The sequence below is a fragment of the Eretmochelys imbricata genome, chromosome 4 (genome assembly GCF_965152235.1).
Source record: "Eretmochelys imbricata isolate rEreImb1 chromosome 4, rEreImb1.hap1, whole genome shotgun sequence".
In the NCBI taxonomy this organism is placed as follows: Eukaryota; Metazoa; Chordata; order Testudines; family Cheloniidae; genus Eretmochelys; species Eretmochelys imbricata.
In genome coordinates, this window is record NC_135575.1 from 140,348,176 (window position 1) to 140,373,414 (window position 25,239).

The 25,239-nt window shown below is 50.5% G+C and overlaps 1 protein-coding gene across 1 annotated transcript; it reads left to right on the plus strand.

The window, feature by feature from the left end:
- Nucleotides 1–19,281: 19,281 nt before the first annotated feature.
- On the plus strand, nt 19,282–21,198 carry EGR4 (early growth response 4). The gene is made up of 2 exons (XM_077814702.1): nt 19,282–19,438; nt 19,856–21,198. Exons 1-2 carry the CDS (start codon nt 19,282–19,284, stop codon nt 21,196–21,198), a joined length of 1,500 nt encoding a protein of 499 aa, XP_077670828.1.
- Nucleotides 21,199–25,239: the final 4,041 nt, after the last annotated feature.

Below are 25,239 nucleotides of genomic sequence, written 5' to 3' on the forward strand. Positions count from 1 at the left end.
AGAAAAGAGACACAGAAGAACAGATCCATCGATTATAATAATCTGAGGACTGAGATACTAGGGTGATGGGTGGCAATAGCTGACCCTAAAATAGATGATCATCTAGTCCAGATTGACAGGGCCAGAAGAGTACCCAGAAGTCACCTACTACAGGACAGGCCCAACAAAGAAAATAACAGAACGCCACTAGCCATCACCTTCAACCCCCAACTCAAACCTCTCCATCACATCATCAAGGATCTACAACCTATCCTGAAGGACGACTCATCACTTTCACAGATCTTGGGAGACAGGCCAGTCCTTGCTTACAGGCAGCCCCCCAACCTGAAGCAAATACTCACCAGCAACCACACAACAGAACCACTAACCCAGGAACCTATCCCTGCAACAAAGCCCGTAGCCAACTGTGTCCACATATCTATTCAGGGGACACCACCATAGGGCCTAATCACATCAGCCACACTATCAGAGGCTCGTTCACCTGCACATCTACCAATGTGATATATGCCATCATGTGCCAGCAATGCCCCTCTGCCATGTACATTGGTCAAACTGGACAGTCTCTACGTAAAAGAATAAATGGACACAAATCAGACGTCAAGAATTATAACATTCAAAAACCAGTCAGAGAACACTTCAATCTCTCTGGTCACTCGATTACAGACCTAAAAGTGGCAATTCTTCAACAAAAAAACTTTAAAAACAGACTCCAACGAGAGACTGCTGACTTGGAATTAATTTGCAAACTGGATACAATTAACTTAGGCTTGAATAGAGACTGGGAGTGGATGGGTCATTACACAAAGTAAAGTAAAACTATTTCCCCATGTTTATCCCCACCCCCACCCCCCACTGTTCCTCAGACGTTCTTGTTAACTGCTGGAAATGGCCCACCTTGAATATCACTACAAAAGGTTTTCTACCCCCCACCCCCCGCTCTCCTGCTGGTAATAGCTCATCCTAAGTGATCACTCTCCTTACAGCGTGTATGGTAACACCCATTGTTTCATGTTCTCTATGTATATAAATCTCCCCACTGTATTTTCCACTGAATGCATCCGATGAAGTGAGCTGTAGCTCACGAACGCTTATGCTCAAATAAATTTGTTAGTCTCTAAGGTGCCACAAGTCCTCCTTTTCTTTTTGCAAATACAGACTAACACGGCTGCTACTCTGAAATCTAGTCCAGTGGTTCTCAACCCACAGCCCAAAGCTGTGGCCCACGTGACATCCTCAGGGCCATACAGGTAGTGTATATATATATTGTGTGTGGATGCAGCCCACATTACACATAGAAAGGTGCATATGTGGCCCACCATGGTAAATAGGTTGAGAACCACTGACAGTCTGACCTTTTGCAGGACACAGGTCATAGAGTTTCACTTAGTGATTCTTCCACCAAGTCCAATAACGTGTAGTTGAACTAGATTGGAGCTTTTAAAAAGACAGTTCATCTAGACACAAGTGATTCTTAAATCTGCTGACACCTCATGGACAACTTTGGGAAAAGCTTCTATTCAGAAACAATTCTACCCTGGCATCAGTTTTCTGGGTGTCGCATTCCTTAACTTTAACAGGGGCTGGAGACACAGACAAAAAACCTGAATTTATTTGTTTATCGCTTTCTCCTGTTTCACTCCCCCCAGAAATCAGAATTCTCCTTGTGATGCTATGAATAAGTACACACCAGAGAATGCTAGGCTGGCCACATGCCAGTTGTCATGGCAACTCACAGGATGTACATTCTAGAAGTTTTCCTGAGGAGTTGTGCAGTCGGGGGGGGGAATCATTTGTTGGGAGCTGAAGTGAAATCCCAGGCTGGCGAGTGACCTGTGGGGTTGAGAGTCAATTTCAAAGGCTTTATCAGAGATGGAATTGTTATCTGTCTACCTTAGAATGTTATACTGCTGCCCATCACCATGGTATCTGGGCGCTTTTCATGTCAAGTCAATAGCAATAGTCAAATGTCTAGTGGACTTCATGGAGTCTCTGGCACTTCTCCCTTTTGGGGGTCAAAACTCTGGTCATGGTAGGGGTTTTTTTTTTGCTCTTTTTTGTTGGTTGGCTGGGTTTTGTGGGGCGGCAGGGGAGTTTGAGGTGGGTAGGAATAAAAGGATAGTTTGGATTGCAACTGTCACAGTGGAAAAGTTTTCTCAAAGAGGAAGGCTTTGCAACATTTCCTAAAGATGGTCAGTCTCTGGGTTTGCCTGATCTCTGGAAGATTGCTCCGTAGCTGGGGCCTGTGGACAGAAAATGTTTGCCCCCAGCCCTCGGATGCTTCATCCTGGTCTTTCTGCTCTGCAGTACCCTCCAGGACCGCAAGTGTGGTTCCTAGATCAAAATTCATTCCTGTCTAGCAGAACTCAGAGAGAGAGGTGATAGGTAATTGCTCCTCCTCTCCAAAGACCCTCATTTATAGATTCCCACAGGGATCCCCACTAGCTCAGCTTCTCTTCAATATCTGCATGGGACCACTGGAAGAAAGAGTGAAATATCATGACCTTAGCTGTCAACAGTGTGCCAGGGCTGGATCCATGAATTGCTTTGAAAATTAGGTTCAAGGCCTTAAACTGGCATCAGAAGTTGATTGGGAGCCAGTAGAAGGATTTGAGCCCAGACCTCATGTGCACACAGTGGCCTGAACCAGGGAGAAGGCAGACAGGTGCATTCTTTGCTATCTGGAGCTTGTTCATTGTCTTATTCAACTTCCAAATACAATACAGTAATCCTGCCTGGAGGTGACAAATGCATGGATCACTGGGTCCAGGTCCTCATCCAGGAGGAAGGAACAAAGCTTTTTCATTAGCTGGAGATAAAAGGGATTTTGGAAAATGGAAGCTACCTAATTATCCAGGCTTAATGAGGAGTCACATCCCTGAGGCTTCGCCCCACTTTGACACACGAGGGCTGTGAGACTTAGCTAGAAGGTGAAGACAACATCTTTGCCAGCTCTTCAAAGCGTTTCCCCTTTTCAACCAGCATCACTTCAGTCTTCCCTGGGCCCAGCCTGAGCCAGCTGCTTTTCATCTAAGAGCTAATATCCTGTAGACACTGACATTGGAGTGTGGTTTCAGCAACACAACCAGACTAAAGGAAATGGAGTACTTGTGGCACCTTAGAGACTAACCAATTTATTTGAGCATGAGCTTTCGTGAGCTACAGCTCACTTCATCAGATGCATACTGTGGAAACTGCAGCAGACTTTATATATACACAGAGAATATGAAACAATACCTCCTCCCAAAGTCTGCTGCAGTTTCCACAGTATGCATCTGATGAAGTGAGCTGTAGCTCACGAAAGCTCATGCTCAAATAAATTGGTTAGTCTCTAAGGTGCCACAAGTACTCCATTTCTTTTTGCGAATACAGACTAACACGGCTGTTACTCTACAACCAGACTAATGTCTGGTTTCCCTGGGCTACTTCCTACCCCGACCTGTTCCTAGGGCTTTGTCGCTCACAGGCCCTCAGGCTCCTCGGGGTACTCGGCAGCCAGCCGTTCCAGCAGTTCCTCGGGATATTAGTCTTTGAGGTGCCACCGAACTCCTTGTTGCTCTTCCTCCAGAAGCAGGGGTTGGTGCATCTCATTCCCTGGTTCAGGGCCCAGCAGCAAGGCAGCGGCATCTAACTCTGTCCCTGGCTCTCTCTCATCTGAGCTGGAGGCCCCACCCACCTCTTATACTTCCTGTTCCGACCCTGCACTTCGGGTGCAAGGGGTGGGCTGGGCCTGACTCCACCCACTGGGGACGGGGAGTGGTGCCTTCCTGTCAGCGTCAGAGGGAGGGCACTCCACCTTGCTACAAGTAGTCATGGTCGTAGAACGAGATATACAATTGAATGTTATCAGCACCCTGTTGATAAGCCCTTGCAGGGTTGCAGTGGGTGGGGACTGTCTTGTGTCCCCACCAGACCATGATTTGGGCTGCTTGCAGAGTCCTTCCCCTGCTTGTGGCACACAAAGGATTCTCCAAACAACAGGAAAAAAAGAAAAGATTCTTTCCCCTTCCTGGGAGACAGAAAATCAGAGTCAAGGAAAAAAAAAGACAAAGATGGTCAGTCTCTTCAGCAGTCTCTTGAGGACCCTGTTGGGGCCCTGCTTATCGGCAGGCTTTAGTGTCCTTGATCAGGATTAGGGTGTGTCTTGAGGTCTCCTCCTGTTGGTAACCCCCTCTCTGTACCTGGTCCATACAGTCTCGGGGCCTGGGGGGCTGCAACAATGTTCCTCTTTGCTGATCTCTCCCTGTAGCCTGCTGTCTCCCAGGTAGAGCAGCCTCACCCTCGTTACCACCCACTCCTCCGTGGGGACTTTTCCTTTCTACACTTCCTTCCTCCAAGCAGAGGAAGCCTGGCAGGTGTGTTTGGTTAGTGCTGGCTGAGTCCATAGGAACTCGTTAGCCTGGGCTGTGCCCCCTGACCTGGGTCTCACTATCTCTCCCAGGGGTCCTATGGAGAAATGTACAGAGGCAGGGATAGTATGGGGGACCCCACAGGTGTGGGCATTTGGAGAAGAGGAGCAGTTCCCCATCCCCCCTTTCTGAGTTGTGCAGGAGAGGAACAACTGGAGCCAATGTAGAATCATAGAGGATTAGGGTTGGTAGATACCTCAGGAGGTCATCTAGTCCAATCCCCTGCTCAAAGCAGGACCAACACCAACTAAATCATGGACCGACTACGCCTATCCTTGTGATTATTTCTTTTATTCTTTCTGGCTTGTGTCCTTTTAGATTTGCCAGTTACTCATATTCAACCCTATACATACATTTCTTCTGTGTTCGCTGGTGGAGACCAATAGAGTTAAAATAACAGTAATCTAGTCAAGGTGGAAAAGGAGTCTTAATGTCTTCCCAGCTCAATTCTCAGTGTTCACAGGATCCCAGGAGTTAACCCCTAGCCCTGCTAAAATAAAGCGTATCATTATATCTATGCTGTATAAGGTAACTTCTGTACTCAGGGCTCTTCATCAGCCACCAATTCAGTTCCAGGTGAACTAGCTGGATTGGCCAGGTCATGACCTCAGCAGTCTGGGATCAGTGTACCTTAGAGACCACATTCCTTCCTATGTCCTATCACAATGGGCTCCTTCATTTGAGTAGATCCTCAGCCTGGGGAGTTCTTCAGAGTATCTCAACTTCCGTTCCTAGCTCACACCAAGCACTGGCCTCCAAGGAAAAGCCCTTGCAGACTGGATCTGGGTTTGTTTTCTACCCCGTCTAGCCACAGAAGCAGCTTGGATCTGAACAGAATGTGTTTTCAAAGGCCTATGAAGCATCTGCTGCAACACCAGTTCTCAAGTAAATTCTTCCGGCCTCCTCCATCTCATTGACTAGCCCTTTTAAAACAGCATTCAAACCCCACCGGTTCTCCATTGACCAAAATCATTATTCATAGTGTTATGCCTTGCTTGGCACTGGTGAGGCCCCAGCTGGAGTACTGTGTCAAGTTTTGGGTGCTATCTTTTAAGATGGACTCTCTCCAATTTGTTCATGTCCTGAGGAGAGCAACAAACATGATAAAAGTTTTAGACAATCTCACCTCTGAGGAAAGGTTAAAAAAAGGTGCACATTTAGTCTTGCAAAGAGAAGGTCGACGGGGGGACCTGACAAGTCTTCAAATATGTTAAGGACTGTTATAAGGGGGATGGTGATCAACCTCTCACTTTGTCCACTGAATACAAGTTAAGAAGTAATGGGCTAAATCGGCAGCGAGGTGCACATTGGATATTAGGGAAAACTTTCTAACTCTCAGGGTAGTTAAACTCTGGAATAGGCTTCCAGAGGAGGTTGTGGAACCCCCATCATTGGAAGTTAAGAACAGGCTAAACAAACACCAGTCAGAGGTGGTCTAGGTTTACTTGGGGCCTGCCTCAGCTCTGGGGGCTGGGCTAGAGGACCTCTTAGAGGGTCCTTCAAGCCCTACATGTCTATGATTTCTGCACATTGGCACTCAGTGAGCCAGCTAGATATGCACTAACAGATGTGTGCATGCCAATACCCAGTTCACATGCAGATTGCCAGACAGGAGCCTATCTAGCTGCATACACATGCAGAATAGCTGCACATCTGCAAACAAACCTCCTTTACTGCCTCTTGCAATGTACGCTGTTTGCCTGCTGCAAATGACTGTGATTAAGGAGACAGAGGCTGAGAGTAAGGGAGCTTGGCTCTGTTCATGACTCGGTGGGCCCTTGGGCATGTAATTATGCTTGTATGTCCTACCTTTGCAAAGTGCTTTGAGATCTTTGGATGAAAAGTGCTGTGTAAATGCAAAGTGGGATGATGATCAGACCTTCAGGTGTCTACTGTCCACACTCACTTCTTCCTGTAGCATTCCCAGTGCTGCCTATTGAGACATTTATGGACATGTCCCAACTGACCTGACATTCCAGTGACTGCCTTGTGCAGTAAACATGACCCCAAAGCAGAAAAATCAAGGACGGAAGCTGTCGTTCTGAGACAATGAAGCAAAATTTCCAGAAGAAACAAGACGATCAAGAACTGCATTCCCTACTGTAGCTAGTGTTTCCCCCAATTAAAAGTGAGTTTGAATCACAGAAGTGTCTTCTTGACTATTTAGGCCTGGGAGATCAGAGCAGATGTAGCCACTGTCTTGCATGTGAGAGGGGCTCCTGGAAGATTTTCGCACGACCGTCAGGGAGTCCTTTCTGAAGCATTTCCCATCACCTTGCGGGAAGGTTTTGATCACCAAGACAGAAAAGCTGAACCCAGACCTCCTGAGTCCCAGCCTAGGGCCTTAATCCCAAACCCACCTTTCCTCTAAGAGCATGAGGGTATAGGCAGAAATTTTCGTGGGGTGCTCAGATAGTCCAGCAATGGGAGTCACATCAGCATCTCCACAGAGAGAGAGAGACAGAGCGACAAATCCCCTCAGCTGAGTCTCACTTAAGTTGTTGTCCAGACCCAAGAAGCAATGAGCAGAACTCATGCAATGCTTTCTTTCAATGGAGAAGATAAGCTGCATTAACTAGCATTCTCCCGGCTTGTGGGAATCCCCCATCTCCCAGGGGCTGCCCTTCTCCAGCCACTTCGGCAGGTTGCTGGCAATGCAACTCGAACAGCTGGGCAGTTTGGCAAGTGTCCAGAAAGTAGGTGGACCAAGTGAACACTTACTACAGCATGGCTTACTATGTGCTGTGTATTTATACCTGCCTACTGTATTTTCCACTGCATGCATCTGATGAAGTGGGTTTTAGCCCACGAAAGCTTATGCCCAAATAAATGTGTTAGTCTCTAAGGTGCCACAAGGATGCCTTGATTGTGTTTTATGGAGGAAATAGGAAACCTCCTAGGGGCTGAGATCTTGCGAGCCAATTCCAGATGACAGCTGCGTGGTTACTGATTCGGGATTGCAACAGTCTTGGCTCCTAGTCCTGCACCCAGAGGGCTAGATTGTGACACTGGGCACAGGCCCAAGCAAGGGGTGGTGTGTAAACCCAAGGGTAGGACCAGGAGGCAGGGATTTCAGGGATGCCGTTTGAACTCACAAGTCTGTCTCTGCTCCCTGCTTGTTCTTGGAGTGCCGTAATTTACTACTAGCCTAGAACATCAGTAAATTACTTCCCACCACCACAGGTTCAGCTACTCTGGCCAGCAAATAGGGGAACCCAGTACCCAGGCCTGCTCCAGAGAGGGGCTCAGGGATGTCTACACTGCACACTTCTTACGGCGGCATGTAGCGTACATACGCTGCACCGCCCACGGGCATAAATTGCAGCGTAGATACTGATGCATGGCTTCGGTGAGTGAAGACACACCTGAACCTTTAGGGCATGTACCCTAAAAGGCTCTCTATGCCCCCAAGCCGTGCCTGCATTGCAACACTGCTGTTAGGAGTGCAGTGTCCTGCCAACAGAGCCTTTCCCTGCCACAGGGAAAGACTCCAGCAGTGTGGAAAGGCTCTGGCGGGGGGGAAGCAGTGTGGAAAGGCTCTGGCAAGGGGGAAGGAGTGGGGAAAGGCTCTGGCAGGGGGGAAGCTGTGGGGAAAGGCTCTGGCAGGGGGGAAAGGCTCTGGCAGGGGGGAAGCAGTGTGGAAAGGCTCTGGCAGGGGGGAAGCAGTGGGGAAAGGCTCTGGCAGGGGGAAAGCAGTGGGGAAAGGCTCTGGCAGGGGGGAAGCAGGTGGAAAGGCTCTGGCAGGGGGGAAGCAGTGTGGAAAGGCTCTGCCAGGGGGGAAGAAGTGGGGAAAGGCTCTGGCGGGGGCGAAGCAGAGTGGAAAGGCTCTGGCAGGGGGGAAGCAGTGTGGAAAGGCTCTGGCAGGGAGGAAGCAGTGTGGAAAGGCTCTGGCGGGGGGGAAGCAGTGTGGAAAGGCTCTGGCAGGGGGGAAGCAGTGTGGAAAGGCTCCGGCAGCTCCACGGGGCCGCTGCTTCTCCCCACTGCAGGGTGCTACCAGTGCCTTTCCACACTGCCTCTCCCAGCCAGAGCCTTTCACTGCCACGCGCGGCTGCACACGGTGGTGTGGTGGTCACAGCCTGGTTTTCGACACATACCCTAGGCACCACCGCCAGCAGTGTGCAAGATAGTCATCGCCGAAGTGGGTGAGTCACCTGCCTGATTCCTGGATTCAAGGGCGGGGTCGCCCACTTGGGGATAGAAGAGGGTGGTCCTTACTCTGCAGTACAGCGTGTAGTCTGAGTCTCAGTCAAGCCCACGTGCACTAGTGAGAACGCCTGCATCCAGGGGAAGTCCCTTTGGGGAATTTCTCTGGCCTGTGTTATATAGGAGGTCAGACTAAATGATCACAAAGGTTGTTTCCGGCATCAGAATCTATGAAATCCCAGGGGCTCACTAGTGCATCTGTTTTCAGGATCAGGGCCTGGCACATTAGAAATGCCTAGAGCTTTACTGAGGGTTTTCCAGCCCGTCTCTTCATGTAGATATATTTCCATATTTGGACTTTAAAGGTGACAGACAGAGATACCTGCAGTGTTCTAAGGACAGGCCAGGAGAGTACAAAAAACCCAAGACAAAATCCTGGGCGTCTCTAGGGTTGCGTGGGCTCACAGGGGACAGAATCCAGCCCTGAGTACAAGTTTCTCTCTTATTTTTAGGACCTGTTTGGCCCTTGGAAGGATACCCCAGGCATTAGTAAGCCAAGTGCCCTTGGTGAGAACCTGCACCACTGAGCTACAGCAGAGCTTGGCTGTGATCAACAGGAAACTTCCTGTCCACGTTTTCTTCCCACTACCTCGCACAGGTTGCTACAAATGGCTAAAACAATGTGACCCACAGGAACCAGAACCCATCCTTTGTCCGTGCTCCTGGTAACGCAGGGGCAACTGTAACGGGGTGGCTATCACCCAAGCACCCCCACATGGCATGGGGGGCCTTTGCAGCACCCCACCCCTGTTTTCCCGTTCTTCGGGGCTCCTTACACAAACCCCACAACCTTTCTCCTTCAACCACAGCCCTTCTTGGCATCTGCTTGTCTTCATTTACAAAGTTCCAAAGAAGGAACTTCCATCACTCAGAGTTCCCAAAAATCAGTCCCAGGGCCTGGCTCATACCTCAGACCCTGGGGGAAGCTGAAAAAGGTCCCTCCACAGACCCTCTCTTGGCAGCTTGCAGGTGCCTCCCCTCAAGCTGACTCCCTTACAGCTTCTCGGAACCAGCCCCTTCCCCACCCCCCTGGACCCACTTCAGCTCTCTTATAAGGAACCAGCAGCTTGAGGCTCCTTCCCTGCATCAGGTGGCTCTGGTTGTCTCTTTTAGCAAGCCTCTTCCAGGATTCCAGTCTGCTGAAGGCTGCTCCCTCCCTCCCTCTCCCTTTGCTCTCCAGCAGAAGCCTATGACAGAGATTTCTAGCCAGGCTGGGAGATCATTACATTAATCTGTGCTGAGTCCCTAGGAGAAGGAAGGGTCACGATTTCTAAACTGAAACAAGCACAGACCCCCCTTATCTGGGTGACTCATTCAGCCACTAAACTAATCTCTATTCGAAAGCTGTGAAATGAATAGCACTATGGAGACCCTGCAAGTGGGTTTGAAAGTGGCAGATTCACCGCATATCATCACCTAGGACTTTGTCTACATGGGAAAGTTTGTCTCCACTTGTGAGGTAACTCCCTTCTTTTCATGTGCCAATATATATTTATGCCTGTATCTGTAATTTTCACTCCATGCATCTGAAGAAGTGGGTTTTTTACCCACGAAAGCTTATACCAAAATAAATCTGTTAGTCTTTAAGGTGCCACCGGACTCCTTGTTGTTTTTGTGGCTACAGACTAACATGGCTACCCCTCACTGGTATAGTCTTCTGGCATAAGAGGGCCTTGCTATAATTTAGGTTGCTTAGGAAGTGGTCCACATGGTATGACTACACCTGTGTAACTATACCTGTATGTCTGGTAAAATTTTCTATGCAGTCAAGGCCTACCTAAGGGCTGGGCTACACTGAAAAGTTACAGTAGCATAGCTACCTCTCTCGCAGGTGTGAAAAATCTAAGCCCCTGAGATGTAGTTAAGCCAAACTAACCCCCGGCCCCATGTAGACAGTGCTAGGTCTGTGAAAGAATTATTCCGTCAATTTAGCTACTGCCTCTCGGGGAGGTGGATTATCTACAGCAACAGGAGAACTCCTCCCTTCGCTGAGTGTCTACACTGGAGTGCAACAGAGGCACAGCTGGGCCACTGTAATGTTTTAAGTGTGGACATAGCCTCAGTTATGTGTTATTGTTTCTGCTCCATGACTGGATCCCTGACATTTTTAAAACAGGAAAATAGAGTGAGAAAGGAAAGCAGTTGTTCAGACTCCAGGCTCTTCGTTTGCATGAGAATATGGGTTGTTTCAGTGGTCTGAATCCAAAACCCATTGAAAACATTTGAAATGTTCCAACTGACTTTTGGAATAGAGCTGTGCAAATAACCGATCTTTCATCTCACTGGCAGTTCAAAAAAAAAAAAAACACACACACAGAAAAAGAAATTTGTTTCAAGTCAATCTGAAGCGAATTTTCTTGGAATATTTGGCAAATCGAGAACCTTGATACAATGATAAATACCCGTCACAATACACCTTTCAAGATCTGTGGATCCTACACATCCTTATCACAACATGTGATGTACTTCCTCAAATGCCCCAACAACAACAAAGTGGGTAAACCAGATAGTCACTACGCTCTTGAATGTCTTAAGGTTAAACTACTCAGTTTCCTCCTAGAACAGTGGTTCTCAAAACATGGTCTACTGACACCCAGGGAGTCCATGATATTGGTCCACAAGACCATCAACAAATAGAGAGAAAACACGATAAAGGAGATGCGATGAATGCTCAGGGAGGAGATTCTGTGTGAGGATACAATCTATGCAATACTCCACTGGCTGAGAAGGTTGGAGGACTTCGGTTTTAGAGGTAAGCCACCAAATTTCCCTTATCACAGCTGGGTTTTAGAATGCGCAAGGTTTAGCCCTTAGTTTCTTTAGCCTCCTCCATCCTGAAAGATCTACATACATTATACAGATAAAGGTTAGAAACCATTTTCAGGCTCTCTGCACAGGTGCTACTGTGGAGAATAATTTGGAAGAGCCATCTGAGGGAAGGGATCAGAAGGAGACCCCATTGACCGGAAGGCATGGGATGCATTGTCCTAGGGATGGGGGTTCCACGACCACCGCTCCTAGGAGGAGGAGATGGGTGATGGTGGTCGGAGACTCCCTCCTAAGGGGGACGGAGTCATCCATCTGTCACCCACAATGGGAAACTCGAGAAGTGTGCTGCTTGCCTGGAGCTAGAATTCAGGATGTGACAGAGCGTCTGCAGAAACTGATCAAGCTCTCAGACTGCTACCCCTTCCTGCTTCTCCACCAATGATACTGCCAAGAATGACTTTGAGCAGGTCACTGCAGACTGCGTGGCTCTGGGAAGAAGGATAAAGGAGTTTGAGGCGCAAGTGGTCTTCTCGTCCATCCTCCCTGTTGAAGGAAAAGGCCCAAGTAGGGACCACCGAATTGTGGAAGTCCATGTGTGGCTGCGTAGGTGGTGTCGGAGAGAGGGCTTTGGATTCTTCGACCGTGGGATGTTGTTCCAGGAAGAAGGATTGCTAGGCAGAGACAGGCTCCACCTAGAGAGGGAAGAGCATCTTCACAGGCAGGCTTGCTAACCTAGTGAGGAGGGCTACAAACTAGGTTCGCTGGGTGATGGAGACCTAAGCCCGGAGGTAAGTGGGGAAGTGGGATACCGGGAGGAAACGTAAGGAGGAGGGTGCAACAGGGAAGGCCCCCGATTCATACTGAGAAAGTAGGGCAAATGGCTAGTTATCTTAGGTTCCTGTACATGAAAGCAAGAAGCCTGGGAAGCAAGCAGGAAGAACTGGAAGTCCTGGCACAGTCCAAGAACTATGATGTGACTGGAATAACAGAGACTTGGTGGGGTAACTCACATGACTGGAGCACTATCATGGATGGTATAAGCTGTTCAGGAAGGACAGGCCGGGGAGAAAAGGTGGGGGAGTTGCACTGTATGTAAGGAAGCAGTATGATTGCTCAGAGCTCCATATGAAACTGGAGAAAAGCCTGCTGAGAGTCTTTGGGTTAAGTTTAGAGGCGAGAGCAACAAGGGCGATATCGTGGTGGGCGTCTGCTATAGATTACTGGACCAGGAGAATGAGGTAGACGAGGCTTTCTTCAGACAACTAACAGAAGTTTCCAGATCACAGGCCCTGGTTCTCATGGGGGACTTCAATCACCCTGACATCTGCTGGGAGAGCAATACAGCAGTGCACAGACAATCCAGGAAGTTTTTGGGGACAACTTCCTTGTGCAAGTGCTGGAGGAAACTAGGGGCCAGGCTCCTCTTGACCTGCTACTCACAAACAGGGAAGAATTGGTAGGGGAAGTAGAAGTGGGTGGCAACCTGGGCAGCAGTGACCATGAGATGGTCGAGTTCAGGATCCTGACAAAAGGAAGAAGGGAGAGCAGCAGAATAGGGACCTTGGACTTCAGAGAAGCCGACTTTGACTCCTAATGGGATCTGATGGGCAGAATCCCCTGGGAGGCTAATATGGCGGGGAAAGGAGTCCAGGAAAGCTGGCTGTATTTTAAAGAAGCCTTATTCAAGGCGCAGGAACAAACCATCCTGATGTGCAGAAAGAATAGCAAATATGGCAGGCAACCAGCTTGGCTTAACAGTGAAATCTTCAGTGAGCTTAAACACAAAAAGGAAGCTTACAAGAAGTGGAAACTTGGACAAATGACTCGGGAGGAGTATAAAAATATTGCTCAAGCTTGCAAGGGTGTAATCAGAAAGGCCAAAGCACAAGTGGAGTTGCAGCTAGCAAGAGATGTGAAGGTTAACAAGAAGGGTTTCTACAGGTATGTTTGCAACAAGAAGGTGGTCAGGGAAAGTGCGGGACCCTTATTGAATGGGGGAGGCAACCTAGTGACAGATGTTGTGGGAAAAGCTGAAGTATTCAATGCTTTTTTTTTGCCTTGGTCTTCACAGACAAGGTTAGCTCCCAGACTGCTGCACTGGGCAGCACAGTATGGGGAGGAGGTGACCAGCCCTCAGTGGCGAAAGAACAGGTTAAGGACTATTTAGAAAAGCTGGACATACACAAGTCCTTGGGGCCGGATGCACTGCATCCGAGGGTGCTGAGGGAGTTGGCTGATGTGATTGCAGAATCATTGGCCATTATCTCTGAAAATTCCTGGCGATCAGGGAAGGTCCCAGACAATTAGAAAAAGGCAAATATAGTGCCCATCTTTAAAAAAGGGAAGGAGGAGAGCCCAGGGAACTACAGATCAGTCAGCCTCACCTCCGTCCCCAGAAAAATCATGGAGCAGGTCCTCCAGGAATCCATTTGAAGCACTTGGAGGAGAGGAAGGTGATCAGGAACAGTCAACATGGATTCACCAAGGGCAAGTCATGCCTGACCAACCTGATTGCCTTCTGTGATGAGATAACTGGCTTTATGGATATGGGGAAAGTGGTGGACGTGATATACGTTGACTTTAGCAAAGCTTTTGTTACCATCTCCCACCGTATTCTTGCCAGCAACTTAAAGAAGTATGGCTTGGATGAATGGACTGTAAGGTGGATAGAAAACTGACTAGATTGTTGGGCTCAATGGGTAGTGATCAACAGCTTGATGTCTTGTTGGCAGCCGGTATTAAGCAGAGTGCCCCAGGGGTCGGTCCTGGGGCCAGTTTTGTTCAACATCTTTATTAATGATCTGGATGATGGGATGGATTGCACCCTCAGCAAGTTCACGGATGACACTAAGATGGGAGGAGAGGTAGATATGCTGGATTGCAGGGTTAGGATCCAGAGTGACCTAGACAAAAGAACTCTGATGAAGTTTAACAAGGACAAGTGCAGAGTCCTGCACTTAGGACAGAAGAATCCCATACATGGCTACAGGCTGGGGACCAACTCGCTAAGCGGCAGTTCTGCAGAAAAGGACCTGGGGATTACAGTGGACGAGAAGCTGGATATGAAACAGCAGCGTGCCCTTGTTGCCAAGAAGGCCAACAGCATATTGGGCTGCATTAGTAGGAACATTGCAGCAGATCAAAGGATATGATTGTTACCCTCTATTCGGCACTGGTGAGGCCTCATCTGGAGTACTGCGTCCAGTTTTGGGCCCCCAACTACAGAAAAGATGTGGACAAATTGGAGAGAGTCCAGCGAAGGGCAACAAAAATGATTAGGGGGCTGGGGCACATGACTTACGAGGAGAGGCTGAGGGAACTGGGATTGTTTAGTCTGCAGAAGAGAAGAGTGAGGGGGGATTTGATAGCAGCCTTCAACTACCTGAAAGGGGAGTTCCAAAGAGGATGGAGCTCGGCTGATCTCAGTGGTGGCAGATGACAGAACAAGGAGCAATGGTCTCAAGTTGCAGTGGGGGAGGTCTAGGTTGGATATTAGGAAAAACTATTTCACTAGGAGGGTAGTGAAGTACTGGAATGGGTTACCTAGAGAAGTGGTGGAATCTCTATCCTTAGAGGTTTTTAAGGCCTGGCTTGACAAAGCCCTGGCTGGGATGATTTATTTGGGGTTGGTCCTGCTTTGAGCAGGGGTTGGACTAGATGATCTCCTGAGGTCTCTTCCAACCCTAATCTTCTATGATTCTATGATTATGTAGCTTTTACAGAGCAAGAAGAAATCACTGAACTCACCACCTCTAGGGTGGAAAATGGCAGCTGTATAACAGCGTGATGCAACACTAAGCAGCAGTTTAGTAGAGGAAGTGATGAAGAATGCCATGCCCAGCTGTAAATGCAGTGGGCACAATTAAGAATGCAGAATATTGGCCATGCCTTGGCAGCTAACTGCCTTACATGTGTGAATATAAATGGCCACAAGTGGTTGGGACTTTCCTGTTACATCTCATTTAAAATATGTTACCTCCTCCAGCACCTTGCCCTCTAACACCAGGCTGGAGAATTGATCCAGAATTAGGCCCAAGTGCCTGCCGAATGACCACTCGAACGTCACACTTCTTTGCACTTTTATAGCAGCTTTCAGCCAAAGAGCTCGATGTGCTTTACAAATATGAACATTACCAACCTCCGTGCAAAGTGAGTAAGTGCAATCAGACACATTTAAAAGTACTTGCCCAAGGGTAACACTGTGAGTCACTGGAAGAGCCAGGAATAGTACGTAGGAGCCTTGGTTTCCAATCACCCAGCACTACCATTCTACAACATAAGAACATAAGAATGGCCAGACTGGGTCAGACCAAAGGTCCATCTAGCCCAGTATCCTGTCTTCTGACAGTGGCCAATGCCAGGTGTCCCAAAGGGAATGAACAGACAGGCTATCATCAAGTGATCCATACCCTGTCACTCAATCCCAGCTTCTGGCAAATAGAGGCTAGGGACATCATCCCTGCCCATCCTGGCTCATAGCCATTGATAGATCTATCTTCCATGAATCTATCTAGCTCCCTTTTGAACCCCGTTATAGTACTGGCCTTCACAACACCCTCTGGCAAGGAGTGCGTTGAGTGAAAAAATTCTATCTTGTGTTTGTTTAAAACCTGCTACCTATTAATTTCATTTGGTTAATTAATTTAATTTATTTCAACACTACTTCACCCTGCAGATAACGTCAGTTCATTGCACTAGATATGGCTCAATCTGAAATGCTGGTTATTGCACATGCTGCAGACATCAAGCACAGGTAGGGACTTCCTCTCCCAGAAAACTTGCTCTGACATTGGCTTGTCGGGTGTATTCACCTCACCGCTCCGTGCCTCAGTTTCCTCATTTATAAAATGGGGATAACAATATGCACTTCTTTTTTCAAGTGATCTGAGATCCACTGATGAAAATCTCAGGATTATTATTATTGTTATTATGCTCTATAAAGATAAATCATTATGCATTATCATTTTGAGGCACCTGGCATTGGCCGCTGTCGGAAGACAGGGTACTGGGCTAGATAGACCTTTGGTCTGTAGGGCCGTTCTTATCTTCTTCTTTTAAAATTTGGTTGCTTAAAAAATTCCACTGGCTTTTTTTTAACCTGCTCAGTATGTGGCGAGTGTGGCCGAATGCCCGCACTGCACTGCCCCGGGAGTGGCACAGTAAAACATCAGAGCTTGGTGAGAGAATCTCAGCCCTGCACAGAACCCTGCTGTCACAGAAAAGCTGTGATGGGTGTGAGCAGGGAAGAGGTTGGATCTTAGGGTTGGATCCTGCACACAACATCTCAGAGAGGCTGGATGTGATCCTGTGCTGGGCAGATGCAGAGCAATGTAAGGTATATGAGCAGGATAGGAAATGCAAAAGGGACCTCGGCGTTACTGGCTGCCTAGCTCCAGGCAGAATCCTATCTCACACCTGGTGAGTGAAGGAGACAGCAGGCAGGGAGCCTGTCATATGCTAAAGATCAATGCCAGGGATTTAAACCTAATATTTCACCTTATTTGTACCAAGCTGTCCCTATTGTTTAGACTTCCACTGGAGTGCAATAACCTTGCACAACCTGCTGCATGCACAAGGATTTGCAGGATCAAGAGGAAAATAAGTGCTAAGTATTAATTAATTATTATTATTACTGTATGGGCTCCTTTGATAATCTAATGCCACTGGTGGAATTAAACGCCACACCCTGTCTTCTTCTTCCCTTCAGGTGGAAAACTCCTCAGGGTTAGAGGAGACAGTGCTCTGAAGAGAGGACTGATGGCTCAGCGGTTAGGCATAGGGCACCTGCCCAAGCTGTGTTAGCCCTTAGTCCAAGTCCCTGCTCTGCTCTTGGCTGTATGACCTTGGGCTAGTTGCTCTACTTCCCCATCTGTAAAATGGAGCTAAAGCATTTCTCTGTGTTATGAGGTTAAATACATTACGGATTGTGAACAGCTCAGCTACTACAGTAAGGAGGGCCCTACAAGTACCCCAGATAAACAGCAATGCTGCTGAGCTCGGCCTCCTCTGTGGCTGAGAGGAAGCCAGAGGTGATGGAAATGCCATCAGGCTCTTTGAGTCACTGTGGTTCTCAGACTTGTACTGGTGACCCCTCGCATCGCAAGCCTCTGAGTGCAACCCGCCTTATAAATTAAAAACACTTGTAAATATATTTAACACCATTATAAATGCTGGAGGCAAGGCGGGGTTTGGGGTGGAGGCTGACAGCTCGTGACCCCCCAAGTAATAACCTCACGACCCCCAGTTTGAGAACCTCTGACCTAGACCCAGTGATTCTATTTTAAACTATCCTCCTTCCATTGTATATTCTGATTGTGCATCTGGATCCAAATGCTCCCTGACCCAAATACACACATACTTCAAACCAGGCAGGGGGGAAGCAATGTACTCTTTGCTGTGCTGGGGAATGAAAGCCAGTAAGGGGAAATGATTGAGATGTTTTTGTTCATTGGGTATCTGCTTGTTAGCTGTTAATCAAATGACTATACAAAAGGCACAATCCCTCTGCAAAGCAAATGCAGAATGCCTGCAGAGGCTTAGTTAAATGTAAAAATCCCCCTCAGAAATGGGGGCAGGGAATAACAAACCCAACGTCTTTCATGCTTCTAGAAGAAACAAGAGCAACAAAATACATACACATGGCAGGGGGGAAATAGCATAAGGTGAATGGGAGCCTGGGGTGATGTAAATCTGGAATAACAGCTCCCCACATTGGGAGGAAAGTCAAAGCGTTTAAGGAATTGCATAATTATACAGTGGAAAGTCTATTCCCTCAGGGCCTGAGCCTGAGAGGCGCTGAGCCCTTTACTCAGTGGGTGTTGAGCATCAAACCCTAAGCATGGCACCCCCTTTGTGTGCGTGTACCGCTGGGAACACGCGTGTTTGTGAATGCACGGACAGTGTGTGCAGGAAATAGGTGGTTAGTTCCATGTGCACTTCGTGTGACTGAAAGATGCCATGGGAGGTGTGGCTATGATTTAGTTGGGGATGGGTCCTGCTTTGAGCAGGGGGCTGGACTAGATGACCTCCTGAGGTCCCTTCCAACCCTGATATTCTATGATTCTATGAAAGCTCTAACTGTGTGGGTATAAATATACAAATACCTCACTTCGGTTATCTCCATACATAAATACACCCACTGGGCTGAGCCATGATTCACATCTATAGCTGCCTGGCCTACATTTCCCTCTCTCTCCAGCTGAATAAGCTGAAAGCCAAGCTGGGATCCCCCCCGCCCCAGCAGCCTTAAGAGGCGCCTCCATCAGGGAACCCCAGCTCCAGCTGTGCCAGCTGGGGGAAGAATTCGCCCGGTGCCCCCCTGCCACTCACGTGCCCGTCCTCCAGGGGCCGGGGGGAGGCTGGCAAGCTGCCTCCAGCCTCTTGGGCTCTCCCCTTTCCCCTCCTGGGGCGGCAAGCCCAGATCAGCTGAGCAGAATTGGCAGCCTTTGGGGCGGCTGGCTCTCCCTGACCCGCAGCGCCCCGGCTGCTGCTGGGTGTTATTGTTATTGGGGAAAGGGAAAGGGAAAGGGGGGGGGGGAGAGAAGGGATGGCAACACGTCACAGGGAGAGATTTCCTTATTGGGACTCCCTAGCCTACATCCTGAGTCCATCTATGGGCATTTACGTCACCGCCCGCCTGGCCGGGGACTCCAGAAAAGGAAGCGGCGCGGCGCGGCGGAAGAGCCGAGCCAGCCCCGCTGCAGGTATAAAAGCGGCCGCGGCGCTGGCAGCCGGGAGGACCCGCCGAGCCCCGGCGCAGCAGGCGGAGCGCCCATGCCCCGAGGCCGCCGGGCACTGGCCTGGGACGGGCGCCGCAGGGGCTGGAGCAGCGCTGGGGAGCGGGGCAGAGGGGCTGCCGCGTTGGGGACTTTCCCGTCCGCCCCCGAGCCTGGGCTCGCCGGAGATGTTGGGCGTGATGGATTTCTCCTGCCAGGACCCGCTCTACTGCAAGTACCAGGAGAGCTGCGAGCTGAAAGCCGGAGAGCAGCCGGGCTCGGGCCCGCAGGAGCAGCAACTTCTGGCGGGGCAGCAGCCAGAGGCGGCGGCCGATTTCCCCGGAGGTAAGAGAGACCCCCACCCACAGGCTGATGCCTTCAACCTGTAGCCAAGCAGGAGCCGGGGGGTCCGGCTTCCAAGCAGCTGAAAGCCTGCAAAGGAGCCTCTGGCTTTGAAAGAGGAGTAGGGCTCTTGGCGGAGAGACGGTGGCCCTTGGTCGTGGATCCAAAGCTGACCCAGGCCTGGGAGGGTGGGAATCGGGCCGGGGGCAAGTCGCTGTCCCGGGGCACCTCGTCTTTAGAAGAAAAGCCGCGCGTGCGAGGCAGAGAGGTGTTACATAACCCCGGGGTGCTCCATAGCTGAGCGGTGAGTTTCTGCAGGTCCCGCCCTGGCGTCGCTATTTAGGCAGCCCGTTCTGTATCCCCCGCCCCCGAGCCAAGCGATGTCTATAACCGTCTTTCCTCCCCGCTTTTAATTCCCAGGTGACTTCATGGGGTCCACAATAAACGGTGAGACTGCAGATTACTTCTTCCTCGGCGGCCAGCCAGTCCCCTCGCTCAGCTACACGGGCAGCTTTTTCATCAAGGCCATGCCGGAGCAGCCCCACGACCAGGAATCCCTCTTCAACTTGATGTCGGGCATCCTGGGCCTTTCTCCTTTCCCTGGCTCCGAAGGCCACCAAAGACAACTGGACTCTCTTTACTCGGTCCCAGAAGCCATTCAGAACCACTTGGACCTTTACTCCAGCTGCCAGCCGGAACTGAATATCTCTGTCCAGCCCCCCTTCGCTGAGCAGGGCTACCCCGGCTTCCCCACCCTGGAGAATGCGCCCCAAGTCCAAACCTCGCCGAGTTTAGGAAGCTCCTCGCAGTGTCTCTTTGAGGCAAAACTGTTGGAAAACAAGCAGGACATTAAGATTCCCCCCATGGCTCCATCCCTGGACAAGTTTAAGGTTTCCTGCTCCCCATGGGAGCCACTCGCTCAACCTCAGAACTACTTGCCAGATGGCTACCCGTCCTCTGAGTCCTTCCAGCCCCCGGAAAGTAGCCAGGCCATGTTCCACCCCCTCGGCTCCAAAATCGAAAACGCCTTGTCCGTCAGCTGCCGGGCAGAGCTCAACAGCCTGTCTGAAGCCCCCTTCAGCAACAACTTAGGTTCCGGTTGCGAGCCCGAAAGTTTCCAGAATCTCGGCAGCCAGGGGCAAATCCCCGGCGACTTCGGGGAGGCAAAGATCCACAACCTCCCACCGCAGTTAATGCACGAGTTCGAATCCTCCTTGGCTCAGCCTGAGGCCGTTCCAAGCTTAATGAATCCAACCGACCTCCTCCACCCCCACCATGCCCCGTCAGTCCCCACCGCAGACTTCCTGGCCCATCCTTCCACCTCCTCAGCCAACGCTTTAATCTCCACCAACCCCAACATCCTACCCGAGCCAAAGAAGAGAACCCGCAAGAACAAATGCTCCTCCAAATGCTTCTGCCCCAAGCCCCACGAGAAATCCTTCGCCTGCCCCGTGGAGACCTGCATCAGGAGCTTCGCCAGGTCGGACGAGCTCAACCGGCACCTCCGGATCCACACCGGCCACAAGCCTTTCCAGTGCCGCATCTGCCTGCGGAACTTCAGCCGCAGCGACCACCTCACCACCCACATCCGGACGCACACCGGGGAGAAGCCCTTCTCCTGTGACATCTGTGGCCGCCGGTTTGCCAGGAGCGACGAGAAGAAGAGACACAGCAAGGTCCACCTGAAGCAGAAAGCAAGGACCGAGGAGAAGCTCAAAGGCCTCGGCTTCTATGCGGTGGGGCTGTCATTCGGGACTCTCTGAAGCCCAACGGGGAGCCCTGGTGGATGTCGTTTTCTGGGGTGAGCCCGGCCGCCCCTGGCTGAAGGGATCGGGCTGGAGAGTCCACCTCCACATGGCTCCCGGGAGCCAGTGGCAAAGATCGTGACAATTGGTGGTGGGCAGGGATCGCTTCCTCTGGCGAGTCCTTCTGGCCGGGAGAGAAGGCGCTTTGGATGTACATAAGTGAAAGGCACCACCCCTGTCACGATGGGCCCCAGGGGCCATGCACAGTCCTATGTAAACAGTCCCTGCCGGAGCAAGCCGAGGGGTCTCGGGGGTGAAGGAGGCATAATCCGCGCTGCCGGCAGACGCGCTGTTTCAGCACCACGCGGCGCGGACAGCTCCAGCTAGCTGGGGAGCGGCGCGGGGCCCAGGGACGCTTGCAAACTGCGGCTTCAACTTCGGTTTCAAAGAGAGAGAAGCGTGCACCAAGAAATCCCGCCCACGCTTGAGGCGAAGAACAAGCTGCATTTGTCAGGGCTGCCTTTTTAATAAACTGAATCCGATTTAGCTTGCCAAGCACTTTAAACGAACTCCCTGAACAAGCCATCGTAAGACAGGTTCTCGTGTCGAAACTGCACCAGGAATGACTGTTGGGGGGAAAAAACCAAAATGGATGCGATCAACATGACCGACTGACGCGTGAATAACTGAAGACAGGTGTTATTATTTGACCAACTCTGGTTTATAATATTTTGTACATAACTATGGCTTTGGGTGGGGGGTCGTCACTCCCCCCCCCCCCCATGTAAATATTTTCCTCTTTGTAAAACAAACTGAACCTATCAGGAATATTACAAAGCTGTGTTTATTTTTGCAATTAAAGTTTGTTCTACTCTAGAAATCCTTCCTGCATTTTTTTCTTTTTTAATCCCTATAATGTTGCATGTCAATAAAGCTCAATATTCTACAGAGATGGGAACCGAATCCCAGAGGGACCGGTTCTGCTAACAGTAACCTAACTCCGCAAACTGGCCCATTGAAATCAGTGAGGAGTCAAGTACTAATCAGCATGCTGAAGGCGCTAGCAGAATCTACCCCAGAGGAGTTAAGAACTTGCCCATGGTCACATCCCATCAGTGGCAGAGTCAGGAAGAGAACTGTTTCCCATGCTGTCTCCTGTACCTGAAGCAACTCTAAACAAAATGGTGGTTTTACAAGGAGACTTGTGGTGGTCCCATTAGGATTGCCTAGAAGGGAATATGAAATGAGCCAGCAGTCAGCCAGTACTGAATGCAAAGGGCAGGTATGTACCAGGATCACTCAGCAATAGTAAGCTGTAGGCAACATTGCATCATTAAAGGTCTGCTTTTGATGGCCACAATGGGTGTGCATCAGCTCCCTGCCAGAGTTGGGGCCAAAGCCCAGTGGAGTCCCTGAGTATCTTCCCAAAGAGTTCAGTGGGCTTTGGATCATGCCCCCAAAGGAGCCCAGAACTTTGCCAAGTCCTCCAGATAACAGACTTGTTGCTGCAGGTCTGAGACTGACTGGGAGGAAACCCTATCCACCCCCTGGTGGGTGGAGCTGGGCCACCCATGTGTCTGCCCCACTGAAAGCAGAGGGGCGGGAGAGGAAGTGTAAAAGGTGGGCCCTGCAGCTCAACTGGAGGGGACGTGGTGAAGAAGACAGACATGCCCTAGCTATTGCTGAGTCCCATGCCTGAGGACAAGCCCTGCAACACCAAGGACCCAGAAGGACTGCAGGGTCAACCAGTCGATGGGAGCACAGAGGAGCTACTGGGACTGCTGCAGGCCTTCTACCCCCAGGAGATAGAGGATGCCCATGAGCTGAGGTACGCTGAAGCAGGGTAATAGGAAGTAGCCCACAGACACCAGATGATAGTTCAGATGTGTGGCCAGAACACTGGCCAGCGTGTTGTGGTGTGATTCCCAGCTGACCCAGTGGGGGAGCCCTCCTCCACTGTCAGAGCCCTGGGCTGGGACCCAGAGGGCCTGGGTCCCCCTCCTCCCTGTGCCCACCCCGCCCCTGGGGGGGGGGGCTGCCTGCCGCATTAGGCCAAGAGGCCTGCATTTGTCCTCTGTCTGCCTCAGTGCCTTAGGCTGCTTGTAGCTCTACCCTGCCAGAGGGGACAGAGCCCTGTAGATTGCTGTTGCTCCACCCTGCCTGAGGGCCGGAGCTCCCTAGACTGTTTGCTGCCCGGCCACATCCATAGTCTGCTGGTGGCTTGGCCCCACCCAGAGTACCCAGCCCTCATAGACTGCTTGTTGCTCTGCCCCACCTATGGGGGCGGGGGCAGAGCCTGAAGAGTGCTAATTCCCCTTTAGGCTTTTAGACAGCCATGAGCTAGCAAGCGGGTGTGGCCCCGGCTGAGACTGATGGGGGTGGCATGACCACTGACCACTTCACTGCAGCAAGCCCACTGGGGGTGGTTTCTGTTTAGAACCACCACCATCCTCCCCCCCCCCCCCCCCCACCCGGATAACACAGCTTGTGCGGCCCCAGCATTAGCTAGGATCCGCCTGGCTCAGCTCCTCTTGTTGCCAAGGAGGAACCAGAGCAAATAAGATGGGAGGGGCTGGTGAGAAACATCAGGAACTTACGTAATTTGGAACTAAGTTGACTAAACACATTGCTGCCTGATTCTCACAGCACCAGGATGATCAGCTATTGATTTAAATCACCCCAAGGGAGGAAGGACATGTGAACACTTGCCCTGCCCAGGCCTACTGCAAAGTCCTCAGTGAGCTCCTGCCTGTTGGTGTGAACTGGCCGCCTTTGTCCCTAGACCTTCACAGCGGGGGTGGAACCTGGCAATCTACCCTGGCACCAAAGGCTTTCATTTCTCCAAAGCCAATGGGTCAGTCCCACCCGGGGCACTGGCATGGTGATACAGGGCTTTCCCCTCCAGGCTGGCCGCTTTAATTCAGCCCCTGTAAGGAGCCACTGGTGGCTCTTTTGCTATTTATATAGCACCTGTTACCACTGTAATTGAGCATCTTCCTAGGACAGCAGGGCTCTTATCTACACTGTACGGCTGGGAAACTGAGGCACAGACTTGCCCAAGGTCCCACAGGGAATCAAACTCAGGCTAAGGGCCTAGCCCCTCTAAGTCATCTTTCTTCCATAAACCATGTCTTAGCCTAGCGCCAGGTGTTGACATCACACAACGGGTCCTGCTGTTGGCAGGCTGGCTCAGTGCACAAGGGGTCGCATTCAGCCCCTCCTCCTAGGCAGCAGAACTGGTGCGATTGTACAGCCCCAGGAGAGCGGGGTGCTGGGTAGGGATGGAGCATTGCGTGGGCCGCATGGAGCCCCATTTCCCATCAGCTCCCTGCAGAGATGGAACTGTCCATTCCTAATGGACCGATTTAAGGTGATCACCTCAAACCTGGCCCAACAAAGGGAACTAGTGACAAAGTCCCTGACTCAAGGGTTTTCTAGCATTAAGAATATCCCTGTGCCATTACATTTGTTTTCTGTCTGCTGCCGTCTCTACACATGCAGATCTCCAAGCTCAGGGCTTTCAGACTCATCCTGGGAGCCCTCCTTACAAGAAGCTTGTTGGATTTAACATTTTGTTTTATTTCATCCTTGGCAGTATTTAGGGATTATCCTTGCAGGAACAATGCTCCAAGTCTCCAGGCAGGCTTTGGGCTACCTGTAAAATGGGCACACTTATCCAGAGGCCACTTGTGGCCGTTACAGATCACCTAGCACTTTTCACAAAAGCAGGCGTGTTACATGCAGCGTTGTAGCCCCGTGCCATTGGGTGAGTTTGGGGAGACATGGAGTTGCTGACATCAACTGTTGCTGCCTTTCGGAAGCCAATCCCCAATGCCTCACCGTGGCAGCGAAATTGGTGCACGCACTCCTGGTGCACCACTGAGACAAGGAGCGTAGTGTGGACATGCATAAGCGATTTAGTTACGGCGGTGGCTGTACAGCGATGTGACTTAGGTTGACACAATTTTGTAGTGTGGACATACCATGAGTCATAGGCACATCCAGCCCAGGGTTATCTAACATCAGCTTCTGATCCTTGTCATTCCCCTCCCAGGAAAT

What these genes read in the sequence shown, in the direction of transcription:
- EGR4 (XM_077814702.1), top strand. Translation starts at nt 19,282, where the DNA reads ATGTTGGGCGTGATGGATTTCTCCTGCCAGGACCCGCTCTACTGCAAG. An exon ending in GGCGGCCGATTTCCCCGGAG is followed by an intron (nt 19,439 to 19,855) that starts GTAAGAGAGACC and finishes TTTAATTCCCAG; the next exon opens with GTGACTTCATGGGGTCCACA.